This window comes from Rhinoderma darwinii, chromosome 3 (genome assembly GCF_050947455.1).
Source record: "Rhinoderma darwinii isolate aRhiDar2 chromosome 3, aRhiDar2.hap1, whole genome shotgun sequence".
Classification (NCBI taxonomy): Eukaryota; Metazoa; Chordata; class Amphibia; order Anura; family Rhinodermatidae; genus Rhinoderma; species Rhinoderma darwinii.
In genome coordinates, this window is record NC_134689.1 from 89,267,463 (window position 1) to 89,281,631 (window position 14,169).

The window sequence follows — 14,169 nt, forward strand, 5'->3', positions numbered from 1 at the left end:
AGAAGGCGTTCGCGAGGTCCATAAACCGGCGAGTACAGTCTGAGGATTGTCTTCCTGTCACAAACCCAACTTGATCGGGATGAATTAATTTTGGTAAGATATGAACCAACCTCAGCGATAAAATCTTAGCATAAAGCTTTAGATCTGTGTTGAGCATCGATATCGGCCAAAAGTTAGCAGGAGTCGTCGGTTCTTTCCCAGGTTTGGGAAGGGTGATTATAGTAGCCTACAACATCTCAGGCGGAAAGCAACCGTCCTCCGCAGCCTTATTAAAACTATCTGCCAAAAATGGGGCTAAGATACCAGAAAAATGTTTGAAATACGAATTAGAAAAACCATCAGGGCCCGGGGATTTAAAGGGTTGCAATGTGAGAATTGCCTGCTCTACCTCAAGGGTTGATATGGGAGCTGAAATATAATCTAATTGACTCGGGAACAACGAAGGAAGACTAATGGCTCTTAAGAACCCATCAATGTCATCCTTTGTAGGCTGATGTACCAGTGGATCATTCTTTAAATTATAAAGAGAGCTATAATAGCTTCTAAATTGGTCTGCTATAAGACGTGGATCAGAGATTTTATTACCTTGACTATCAAGCAGGAACGCAGTACGCAAATTAGGGGAAGCTTGTTTCACCCGCCCTATTGTTATATACATAAAATACATATATATATATATATTGTTATATACATAAAATTGCATCTAGTATGGTCAATTTGCTGCTAGTATGGTCTGCAACTGAATCCTTAGAGATTTTAGTTCTACTGATCGAGAAAGAAGAGGAACAGCCTTATTTTGAGATTCCAAAGTACGAATTTTCAAACGCAAAGTATTAGTTTCCTGTATGCATTTTTTCTTAGCTTGGGCACATGCCTGGAAAAGGAGACCACACATAAAAGCCTTATGGGCATTCCATAGCACATGTGGGCTATCTACTGAATCCTTATTGATAGAGAAATAAGTTTCTAAGTTATCCCTTAATGTAGTAGCATGATCAGGGTGAGTTAAAACATGATCATTTAATCCCCACACAGTATAATGCATCCCATACTGCCCCCACACAGTATAATGCTCCCCATAGCTGCCCCCACACAGTATAATGCCTCCCATAGCTGCACCCACAGTATAATGCCCCCATAGCTGTCCCCACAGTATAATGCCCTTCATACAGTATAATGCCCCCCATAGCTGCCCCCACAGTATACTGCCCCCATAGCTGCCCCACACAGTATAATGCCCCCATAGTTGCCCCCACAATATAATGCCCCCATAGCTGCCCCACAGTATAATGCCATCCATAGCTGTCCCAACAGTATAATGCCTCCATACAGTATAATGCCCCCCATTGCTGTCCCCACAGTGTAATGCCCCCATAGCTGTCCCCACAGTATAATGCCATCCATAGCTGTCCCCACAGTATAATGCCCCCATACAGTATAATAGACCCATAGCTGCCCCACAGCATAATGCCCCCCATAGCGGCTCCCACACAGTATAATGCCCCCATAGTTGCCCACACAATATAATGTCCCCATAGCTGCCCACCCACAGTAGAATGCCAATCATGTCTGTCCCCACAACATAATGCCCCATACAGTAGAATGCCCCCATAGCTGTCCCCACAGTATAATGCCCCCCATACAGTATAATGCCCCCCATAGCTGTCCCCACAGTCTAATGCCCCCATACAGTATAATGCTCCCCTAGCTGCTCCCACAGTATAATGCCCTCATAGCTTTCCCCACAGTATAATGCCCCCATACAGTATAATGCACCCCATAGCTTTCTCCACAGTATAATGCCCCCCATACAGTATAATGCCCCCATAGCTGTCCCAAATGTATAATGCCCCCATAGCTGCCCCCACAGTATAATGCACCTATAAAGGATAATGACGCCGCATATACTAAAATGCTCCTATAGCAGCCACCATATCAGTCCCCCTTTCCTATCCAGTATAATGCCCCATAGCGCCTAATAGAAAAATAATAACATAATTACTTACCTATCCCTGTTCCCACGACGGGGGGAGAATCCTTCTCCTCCGGTCTGTGATGTGAGTGACTCGGCGCAGACAGGCGATGACGTCACTACAACGCGCCTGCCTGCGGCAAGCCGCTCACGGCAGAGTGAATGCTGGAGCACGGAGCTGTCAGCTACTTGCTCCAGCATTCAGGAAGCGGGACCAGCGCGGTGAGCGCTGTGTGGCGACCGTTGCGACCCCTAGAGCTACGCCAATACAGTAGCCTATGGCAGAACAGGGAGATACCTCCCTGCTCTGTCATAGTGTTAAGTAGTATCTGCATCCGAAGGACGCAGACACTATTGAATGTGGTGTCTCTACCGCTGTAGCAGCCATAGCGTCTGCTAGCAGAGCCTCCAGGAAATGGGGGGGGCCGTGCCGGCTGGCGGAACGGGCACCCTCATGCCGCAGGCCCCGTAGCAGCCACTATGGCTGCTACAGCGGTAGTTACGCCACTGGTGCAAACACTGCATATTTTCCGCAACGGATTTCATTGCAGAAAATCCGCAGCGTAATACAGTACATAGCTGCCAACAGTCGAGAATTTGCCGGGACTATCCCGAATTTACAGGGACTGTCCCAGCACATTACTGTCCCGGGATGTGTCCCGGCAACTTACACATTCAATTGTATCTGCGTCCTCAGGATGCAGGTACAATTGAATACTATGACAGAGCAGGAAACTAACCGTTTCCTGCTCTGCCATTCACCCCTCCTGCAGTGGAATTCCCGGCCAGAGCATTACCAACGCTCTGGCCAGGGATTCCGCTACTGGGGGAGCCCCTGGGTCACTGTCCATATACAGACAGTGATGTCAGGGGCTCCTCCAGGAGAGGCATCACCGACCAGAGCGTCTGCTGTGCTCTGGCTGGGGATTCCCCTCCTAGAGGGAGCCACAATGGCTCTATGGCTCTATGGTGTAGCACCATCTACAGGGAATGGGGGTTGTGGCACCATCTACAGCGGGGCTGTGTGGCACCAGCTACAGAGGGGGCTGTTTAGCACCAGCTACAGAGGGGGAGGTGTGGCATCAGCTACAGAAGGGGCTGTGTGGCACTATCTACAGGGGGGCCATGTGGCATTATCTAAAGGAAGCAGTACGTGGCACGATCTACTGGGGACAGCGTGGAGCACCATCTACAAGTGGCACTGTGTGTGGCACTATCTACGCTTGTTTTTACGCTACCAGTAGTTGTCAGCACATATCGCCAAGTCCTAGTGATAAAGTGAGACATCACCTGCCTTTAAACAACCGGATAACCAGAGAGAGATACTGGCCACCGTAGTAGTTGTCAGCCAAGTTGGTGCAGAAATTTTTGTCCTTTTATTTGTATGCAGAAATTCCGGAAAGAAAGCCACACCCCACTATTCACACCCACCCGATAAGTCACGCCCCATAAGACACACCCACCAAAGATGCCACACCCAAAGCGTAAGATGTCACACACTAAGTGTCTCTGGAAAAAAAATTCAAATGTTGGCAACCATGGTAATAGCAGCAGTGTGGGTGAGATTTGAACAAATCTCATTCCCACACAGTGGAAAAAAGCCACTGAAAAAAACGCTTATAAATTGACCTGCAGTGCATCTTTTCCAGCCGCAACATGCCAATTTATGCTGCGGAATCGCTGCTTTTGTGTTGCGGGTTCTCCCCATTGAATTCAATGGGGTGCTTAAACACGTAACATAGTGGCATGCGTTGCGACATTTGCTGCAGAATCACAGCAATTCCGCCCTAAACATCACAAGTAAGAAACAAAACGTATACTTATCCCAAAAATTCCCTGTTTCTTCTCCAGTCTGGCCTCCTGAGATGATGTTTCATCCAATGTGTCCACTGCAGCCAATCACAGGCTGCAGGGGTGACATGGCCTGCAACATCATCTTAGGAGGCTGTAGTGTGCAAAGAAGAGAGGGAGTATAAACTATAAACGTTTTTGGGATTTTTTTGCAGTGGAAATTCCACCCGAAAAAAACGCACCAAAATGTGGTGCGGTTTTTCAGACGGCATTCCCTGCGGGGTTCATGGCGAATACGCTGTGCAGCTTGACGCAGCATATCCGCCCTGAAAATGCTGTGTGTGTACCTATCCTTATAGTTTATAGTGGTTGTCCAGTCCTAAGAAAGTGACGCCCTTAAGATTTTTATTTTATTTTTTTCACTTTCACTAATCGTAACGACATTTCATGGAAAAATTGTTTTATTTTATTTTTGCTGTGCATTTATTTTTACTTTCTTGGATGTTTCCGTAACTCGTGTAGAACAGAATGGAGAAAGCCACGTCGCCCCTACAAACAAGTCTCTTCCTGAAATTCTCAGCGAGTGACCGCCTCACCAGGCGATATAGGTGCGTACCCCAGAGCTGGGACCCGCATCTCAGACTTTTATGGCATATCCTGTGGATATGCCATAAATGTTTAAGTTGGACAAAACCTTATGATCTTGAATGTAGGGTAAAGCACCTAGGCCACAGTTTTAGTATTAATGTACAGGGTGGGCCATTTATATGGATACACCTAAATAAAATGGGAATGGTTGGTGATATTAACTTCCTGTTTGTGGCATATTAGTATATGGGAGGGGGAAACTATTCACACACTGATAGCAACACCGCAGAAGAAATGCCTCCCGATCTGACCCCCTTAGACTGTTCTCTTTGGGGTCATCTGAAGGCAATTGTCTATGCTGTGAAGATACGAGATGTGCAGCAACTGAAACTACGGATACTGGAAGCCTGTGCTAGCATTTCTTCTGCGGTGTTGCTATCAGTGTGTGAAGAGTGGGAGAAGAGGGTTGCATTGACAATCCAACACAATGGGCAGCATTTTGAACACATTTTATAAGTGGTCAGAAACTTGTAAATAACTCATGAAAGAATAAAGTAACGTTAAAACCAAACACACCATTGTTTTTCTTGTGAAATTCTCGATAAGTTTGATGTGTCACATGACCCTCTTCCCATTGAAAAAACTAAAGTTGGATACAAAATGGCCAACTTCAAAATGGCCGCCATGGTCAACAGCCAGCTTGAAAAGTTTCCCCCCTCCCATATACTAATGTGCCACAAACAGGAAGTTAATATCACCAACCATTCCCATTTTATTTAGGTGTTTCCATTTAAATGGCCCACCCTGTATATACATTAAATGGAATAATACAGAATAAGAGAAGGACTTCCGGTTTCAAGTATGCCAAGCATAACCCATAAGGTAAATATGGGTTATTTCCCATAAAGCTCAGCATTTTTAAACACTTCTGGTATTAATTATTTAACCACTCGGAATCAAGTCAAAGACCTAAAATGAAGATAGTGTGACAGCATTCATGTAGGATTCTGTCACTCTATCTTTATTTTGGGGATTTTATTGGAAATTGGGATTTTTGGACTACTTGTGAATATTGCACCCCTTTTACATATACTTATTTTAGTGTGCTGCTTGCAACCTGCTGTTTATCAAGTCAAAGACCTGTCACTCCCTCTGTGATGGGAATATTGACCTTAGAACTGAAATGTTTGGGTATAGTCTCTAATTTTGCCAGTGATCACTAGAGTTATATATAAAATAGGGCTACTTATTCTAAATATTGCATGAAAAGCTGATCCACATCAAATTGAAAAACAGTATATAAAAAATATGATAGTAGCTCAAAAAAAAAAATAAACACGTACATAATAGATGTACACATATTTGTGACACTGTGGACTCTAGACTAAACACATGTAAATGATAAGAAATATTATGTTGACCTAATCCAGTTTACATTTTATTATTATCATTATATATACATTTATATATACATACACACGGTGGGTCAGAATTACTATTGCTGTCTAAAATTTAGACAGCGTAAACTTAGAACAGGCAGTCAGAGGATGCGCCAAATTTATTACAGTGGCACACGCTGTATGATAAATTAAGTGCATCTTGCTAGACATGTTAGACACTTTTCTCTTCCTCATACCACCTCTTGGTTGGCTTAGTTTACGACAGGTTTTTTTGCGCCTATTAATATATTTACATTGATATTTTTCTATAGTTGCAACAATTAATGGGTTTTTTCTGAAATTCGACACAAATTTAGAATGCCCCCTTTATGGTTTACTGTTCAATAGGTCCACTGTTTTATGCATATCCATTTTTCTGCAGTCTTTTATTTATATATTACCACAAAATGTCATCCAAATATAAAACTTTATATACCCCAAATAAAAATAAATAATAGCATAAAATAAATTGTGTGTCCTGTTATACAGTTAAGAACAAAACTGACACTTTCCAGAGCAATACAGTAAATGTATTAATACAGCTCTATAAATTAATTTCAGTAAAGGAAAAATTCGGAATCACAGAGCGACAGAGGGGTTTGGGTCAAACGTATAGACAGTTCCTTCAAAAGAGACTTGGGTAGTATGTGACTATATAAATATTATGCTGGGTGCAAAAATACATAGCAAGTAATTAGATATTTGCATACAAATATCATTAATTCATGGAATTAGTTCAGAAAATATTGTAGACCCTGGGATCAGCAACCGTCAATTGTGATTGACAGGTCAATCGCTGCCAGTTTGAGTAGGTCGGCAGTCAGTGGCAAGCACCACTATCAACTTTAGTTGAAAACTGTGGTGGAAACTTTATGATGTATTCGTTTTTGTAATGTGTCTGAAAAATCTTAATAAAAATCTTGATAAAAAAAAAATGAAAACTGTGGTGGAGATTGGGAGCCATCTATTCCATAGCCCGCTGTTCACCCTCATAGACAACAGACAACTTTAAACCTGCAGCCTATGAGACGGCAGGAATCCACTGTATGCAGATGTATTGACATCAAGGTGCCTGCCTGCGTCTTATCGCAGACGATTTAGGCTACAGAGTGGAAGAGGCCTGTAGCCTGCACTGCTGTGCACTACGTGGGAACAGGGTTAGGTGAGTATTTTTATTTTTTTGGTACACAGGATTAGGCACCCTACATGGGGGCACTGTTAATGTTGGGGGCACTATGGAAGACCTCTGTTTGACACAATTATTTTGGGAGGCACTACGTGGGTACTATTAATGTTAAGGGCAATATCTGCTGAGCACAATTATTTTTGGTTTGCACTGTGTGGCACTATTACTGTCAGGGGCACTATATGCTTGGCCCCATTATTGATGGGGGCACTGTGTGTGGCACAAATTGCTGTCAGGGGCTCTATCTCTACACAGTTATTTTCTGGGCACTATTTGAGGCAGTAATTACTGTCTAGGGCACTGCTTGATTACAATTATTTTGGGGGCATTGTTGTATGTGTATGGTACTATTATTTTTGGGACACTATGTGTATGCCAATAATTTTTGGGGGGTGACTATATGTCACTATTATTATGCAGCACTGGACAGCACAAAAAGCACAGTATTAGTGGTAGAAGCAGGATGACACTGTTAGGGCACCAGGATGGGGAGGTTGTGTTGAGAATGTGGGGAGGATAAGAGAAAAGTGAAAAACCTAAAATGTCCAGACACCGAACTCTGCAAAGATGAATCATGGCTGGAAGAAGCGTTCATGGCCTAATGTGGATGAGGAATGTCTACAAACAAAATAGACATCACCAGTGAGTCACTGGATTTAATAGCCTTTGCATTTTGCCTGTGACTGTGTCTGATCAGTACTGGATTCTCCTGTAAGCTCTGTAGTGCTGAATTTAAAATAAAAAAGAATATTCATCCAGGTATCGTGTCCCCTAGCAACATCCCTGATAACTTTCACACCATTGCCGCCCATGGTCTTGTCACAGCTCTGTTCCCTTGGCCTGGCAACCAACTAATTTGAGCAGGCACTGTATAATGTTATTTCCCCTGAGGTGGTGCTGCAGTGAAATTAGACACTTATTGCCAGGTTTCCGCATACATAACAGATGACAGCTTGGGGTTTAGCAGGGGAACACTTTGTGATCTGATTATTGTCAAGCGATCCTTCTAACAAGTACAGCTTGTGCAAAGCGGAAAACCTCTTTAAGGGCATTAATAGAAAATAATGCAAAAACGTAGGTATCAGCAAATCTTTCGGTGAAATTTGGACTACAGTTATTGGTTATTTTGGAGAAATAGCCCCCTTTATAATTTAGGAGTACACAAAAGTTATAGTTATAAGTTAGAGCGAATTCATCTTTACTTTTTACTTTTATACCCTATCTTTCTCTCCTTTTAATTATATTTTATTGAAGGCGTGGTGCCTTCGATTTAATAACGCTAAATAAACTTTGGTATGTCTACATTTTATTCACCATCTCTATCCTCTTCATTCCCAGAATACCACAGATTATGTAAACATCTTCATGACCAGGGGTCACACCACAGCAGAATAACATGCAGCTTTATGGGACCTTGTAGAGAGGTGTCCCAGACCTGGTTGGTCCAGACCCCTTTGCTACTAGGTGTCGAGAACCTGTGCAGGAGTCCAATCTTCAGTGGAACTGCATAGTTATGACATAAGGAGGTGAGAAACTGTCCCTAGGGTGATAGAAAGTGAGTGGCAAGAGAAGCAAATACTTGCCCCTTTTGTCCTGGGTGGCAAAACCTAGTACTGGTAATGGGGGACTATTTTAATGTGTGCAATAGGGCCGCCTCTCTTCTATGTAGGCCACTGTCCAAGATTCTATTTAATAGTGACCTTTTAGGCACTGTTATCTCTTTTGTATGTATTAATAAGTATTCCTTTTTCTGAATATACTATTTATAAAATAGCTGTGGACTTTGGTGATTTTATATTTGATTCTTTTCTCACATCACAATGGTCCAGATTTGTATATAACAATCATGATATAGATTGTTGGAATCAGTTATAACAACTCTACATTTTGTCTACTCTAGTTTTCATAAACGGGGCCATACGTGTTCTAAACCTCATTTGCATACTACGGCCACTGAAATGAGAAAATTAGGGGTAGGAACAATTTCGCAAAAAAATTAACCAAGGTAAGTGAGCACCTATAAAAGAAAAAGATTGTGTAAAATACGAGACTAAAATATAAGATGTACAGACCTGTTTAGGGAGAGTGTCAGATGACTTGAACAAGCCTTAATCTTGTTTTGAGCCTGTAGATGAGTCATGTTTTCTGTTTTCTCCCCATTGATTTCCAGTATAACATCCCCACGGCATAGGTTAGCCAGAGCAGCCTTGCTTCCGGGATTAATCTGCACAGGAAGAGGAACAATAGGCGCATGGTGTTATAATCCTATACAAATACATAGACAATGGAGACACATGTAGAATTGTTGTAGACAAATAATAGATGTGCTTGTTAAATCTGATCTTTTCATTGGCGAGACACTTGTACATATGCGGGCCCTGTGTGCATTTTGTTGGGAGTATGGATTTATTTTGTAACTTTCTGGATTACTGATTTCCTGCTGAACATTGTGAAAGTTGTAGAATTAGAAGCACAAAAGAAGAAATGCGAAGTTAAGCTACATATGTTGCATATCAGAACTATTTTGTATCTTACCAATGCTAAAAAGTAATAATTATGCTGAATTAGGTTACCCTTAATTGATAACCACTGCTGAAGCTATGACCAGGCAGTAAAATAAAAAGCGGGACTAAGGTGAGACAACCCTGCTGCCTGTCACTGCTACATAAAGGAGGAATATGAGACCATCCTAATGGAATCTAGAAATCATTACATTTCCAACGTGAGGATAAAAATTTGGGATTAGAACTTTCCATATATATTATTTTCAGTTTGTATATTTTGCTTGCTTACCATATTTTTGTGGAAATGTGTGGGATTTCCATAGGGAATCCCCTTAACCCTAATAAAGGAAAATCCCTATAGTCTGTATGCTGCTTTGACTCTCTGAAGGGAGGCGTTGTATGGGTGATGATCCCAGATTCTTAATGATTATGTTTATTTTTTTAATCTTATCCCACTCATTGAGTAATGATTCTTTGATGTTCAGGACACAGTGTTTACACTTGGTACTATAGGGCGAGGTATATCATTTCCTCTTGGTGCGTTTGGCACAAGTATCTGTTGATGGATGTTAGCACAAGTTTACATGTCTTGAGATAATACATTCTTCTTCACTGGAACTTAACTTGTTGTTTTGAGAATAACAATCCTGGTTGCCCCATCTGTCATTTATTGAGTATCATGCGTGTATTCACTAGTTATTTTTACAAGTAAGCCATCCATGAGATCCAGTTCAGAGCTGTAATGATTTTATAAATTCTCCCATGGTTTTCAATGTGTTTGTATTCTCCAATTCAGTCACAAGCCTACAAAATTAGGGCATGACCACACGTGGCGGATTTCCTCCGCAACTGTCCGCATCAATGCCGCACAGAATCTGCGTTGCAGATTCTGCTGCGGATCTGCACAAAATGTGCAGAAAATTGATGCGGACTGGCCGCTGCGGACTGCAGGAAAAGTGCTTCCCTTCTCCCTATTCAGTGCAGGATAGAGAGAAGGGACAGCACTTTCCCTAGTGAAAGTCAAAGAAATTCATACTTACCGCCCGTTGTCTTGGTGACGCGTCCCTCTTTCGGCATCCAGCCCGACCTCCCTGGATGACGCTCCAGTCCATGTGACCGCTGCAGCCTGTGCTTGGCCTGTGATTGGCTGCAGCCGTCACTTACACTGAAACGTCATCCTGGGAGGCCGGACTGGAGACAGACGCAGGGAGTTCTCGGTAAGTATGAACTTATATGTTTTTTTACAGATACATGTATATTGAGATCGGTAGTCACTGTCCCGGGTGCAGAAACAGTTACTGCCGATCGCGTAACTCTTTCAGCACCCTGGACAGTGACTATTAACAGACGTCTCCTAGCAACGCTCCCGTCATTACGGGAGCCCCATTGACTTCCTCAGTCTGGCTGTAGACCTAGAAATACATAGGTCCAGCCAGAATGAAGAAATGTCATGGTAGTAAAAACAATACGCTCCGCAGCACACATAAGATCTGCGGACTTCATTGCGGAATTTTGACTCTCCATTGAAGTCAATGGAGAAATTCCGCCATGAGTCCGCAACCAGTCCGCCACTGCTCCGCAACAGACAGAGCATGCTGCGGACACCAAATTCCGCTCCGCAGCCTATGCTCCGCAGCGGAATTTTCAGCCTCGTCTAAACGAACACTGCTAAATTAAAGTGTAAGTCAATGGACAAACGGCTCCGCTGCGGATTAACGCTGCGGAGTGTCCGCAGCGGAATTTCAGTGAAATTCCGCCACGTGTGGTCATGCCCTTATAGATACTGTATATATGCCATGAACCTACGTAAAGTGATGCTGAGTATACCTTATTACTAATGTTGGCTACAGAAGTAGAGATATTTTGGCATTTCAGACAATCATATGCTACCTCTTTCTTTTACAATAACTGCTTAGCATTATCAGATTATCTGTATATTTTGTGAAACTGGGGCAATTTATGGACAGTGATGTCAGGGTCTTTCAATTACGGAGTCCCCGGCCAGAGCATTAGTAGCGCTCTGGCCGAGCACTCCGGAATTGGAGAAGCCCCTGACATCACTGTCCATCACTGCTTTAAGTAGCGCTGTGCATGGAGATTTCGACCAATGTATCCCACTGTATGCCTATATAGTGGGATACGTCGGTGCCTCCTGTCTGAGTTAAACATTGGGACTCCACCCTACGCATACTATCGACAGAAGTGAAAAATGTGATGTGAACAGGCCCTAATTCTTTTATCATCTAGTCTCAATATAAAGGATTTCACTGTCATTCTTATTGAATTTACCCTACTTCACCTAGGGGTACAATATGACTTTGTTAAACCCAACAGAAAAAAAAATGTGTTATACTTGATTGTACCATAATATGGTGCCATATATAAGGCTCCATACGGAGGCACGCAAACTGCTTACGGCTCTGTAGTATAACTCCGCAGGGACTCCATGTGCCTCGTACATACTCCAAACATACAGCTTTGCCGTTGTGTACAGCAGCAGTTTCACATTTTCTTGCCGACCGTAAATATAAAACATGATGTGAATAGAGCCATACCCATATCAAATATGTTAGTGCTACGAGACAGCAGTGCTACCCACTGATCTACCATGATGCCCCATTAAATTTTAATCAATAAAGCATATCTTCAGTATATCCTTGGGAGTAGATTAAAAAAAAATTTTTTTATTCTAAGACTATACTATACAGCACATTCACATTCAGTTTCTAAAATTCATCCTTAGTAGAAAAGGGGAGCAGACTGTCCTCTTGAAGGGGTTATGTGGGGATCGAAAATTATTAGCAGTGTACTCACTGCAGTACGTGAGTACACTGCTAATATACATTCCGGTCCCCCGTCGCACTGTTTATGAGATTTCAGCAGTAGCAGTAGTACAGCAATGACATAGCGTACAGCAGGGCCGGTCACATGACGACGAGTCATGTTGTCATGAAGTTAGACTTCCGGTCCCCTGGCATTGCTGTAAAAATCTATTCAAATATCATAATCAGCACAATGGGGGACCAGAATGTATATTAGCAGTGTACACACATACTGCAGTGAGTACACTGCCAATACTTTTCGGTCCCCACATAACCCCTTTAAGGGAATTCTGCTCTTCCCAAAAACGATCAATTAAAGATGTCATGTTGATTACACAAAGTTCAGCTCGCTCAGTGTTAGCTCTAACCTCCCTCCTCCCAGCTCTTCTAACTTGTAACAAACGGAAATTTATAAATGGCAAATGATGATCTGATGATAAAAGGGCTTGGACATATCTTGGGAAAGAAAAACATGTGAATAGGAAAGATAAGATGTGAGGTCACAGAGAACCCTGAACTACACAAGAATGTTAATAATGCCATCCTGATTTATGTAATAATTAATTTCAATCATGCTCTACATGTTATTATTTATCATTATGCATGTCTCTCTGTACAGAGTTCACTACCCAAGGGACCAATATTAAGAATATGACTGCCACAGCGTGGGAACATTGTAAAGCACCCAATACCCAATGTGCACAAAGTGTGTTCAAAAAATTTCCGTGCCCAAATTGTTTAATAAAAAAAAAGTATGTTTTTAGTACTGTAAGTATTCAATGTTCTTACATCTACAATCACATTGCTGTGTTTGTGATATGACAAAAAAGGGCTCCTTTAAGAGACTGGTAAGTAAAAGGTAGAGTTTATTTTTGTAGGGCACTTTTCAGAATCTAATGCAAAACCAGAAACATTACAGGAAGTGAGTTTACCTCTACTCTATTACTATAGGTAGATAAATGGCTGTTCTCTTATTAATGTGCCCCTAATCCTATAACCAAAGACAGCAGTACATTTTAAATGAATCTTGCCTTCTAAAACTCTATAGGCTATCTTCTGACATGTATACGAAACACAATTATATATATTTATATATCCATTGAGATCTGTTCCTATAGCTATGAAGCTGTAATTATGGGTTATATATTTTGCTTGTATACACTTTGTATTCAGAGAAGCTGTTTTGTTCAACATTTCTCAACACACCTGGGTACAGTCCTTTTGTTTGTCAAACACAACCTGGTGGAGAAAACACAATGGACACCTGACCTGTCTAAACGAAACCTCATCTTGAACTTTGGGATTCCACAAAACAGTATTGCAGTGCCATAGAGCTATAAATCTGAGAAATGTAGGCGCATACGCCTGCCCAGAGTTTTTAACACTCTTTCTAATCCTGCTATTTTATGCAAACATTTGAAAGGCATTAATACTGAGCTGTCAGCTTTCAACTGTATTTTACACTCTTGTCGGCATAAAATATGTTCTCCTTGCTACCTTTTAAGGATGAAACATTGTAAACCTCTAGATGCAATATTATCTATATTTAGTCAAATAGATCTATCATTCCTAAAATGTTTCTCTCCAGCCTCCAGGTTGTTTCTTTTTGTTAATCATTGGCTAAGGGTAACCATGTGCTCCACTTCTGTCTTCAGATAAGGTTTTCTTCTACAAATAGTTGTATGTCTTCAACCACAAAGACCTGCTGCCATATGTGAACATCATGGCAAGAGGACCCATGTCTGGGTGTTACTGAAGGAAGTAGCTCCCCCTATGAAATAAGAAAAAGTCAAGAAGATCCAACTTCAATTAACTGGATAAATATGCTCATCTGTACAATAAACTTAGCTAAACAGCTCTTTACTGT

At 41.9% G+C, this 14,169-nt stretch overlaps 1 protein-coding gene across 2 annotated transcripts in view; it reads right to left on the reverse strand.

Annotated features, from left to right (window-relative positions):
- PDLIM4 (PDZ and LIM domain 4) overlaps nt 1-14,169 on the reverse strand; it is a 205,442-nt gene that overhangs the window by 145,081 nt on the left and 46,192 nt on the right. For both annotated transcript variants that reach the window (XM_075856450.1, XM_075856452.1), the window contains exon 2: nt 9,049-9,200. In XM_075856450.1, coding sequence (XP_075712565.1) covers nt 9,049-9,200 — 152 coding nt within the window. The remainder of the gene's footprint in view (nt 1-9,048; nt 9,201-14,169) is intronic.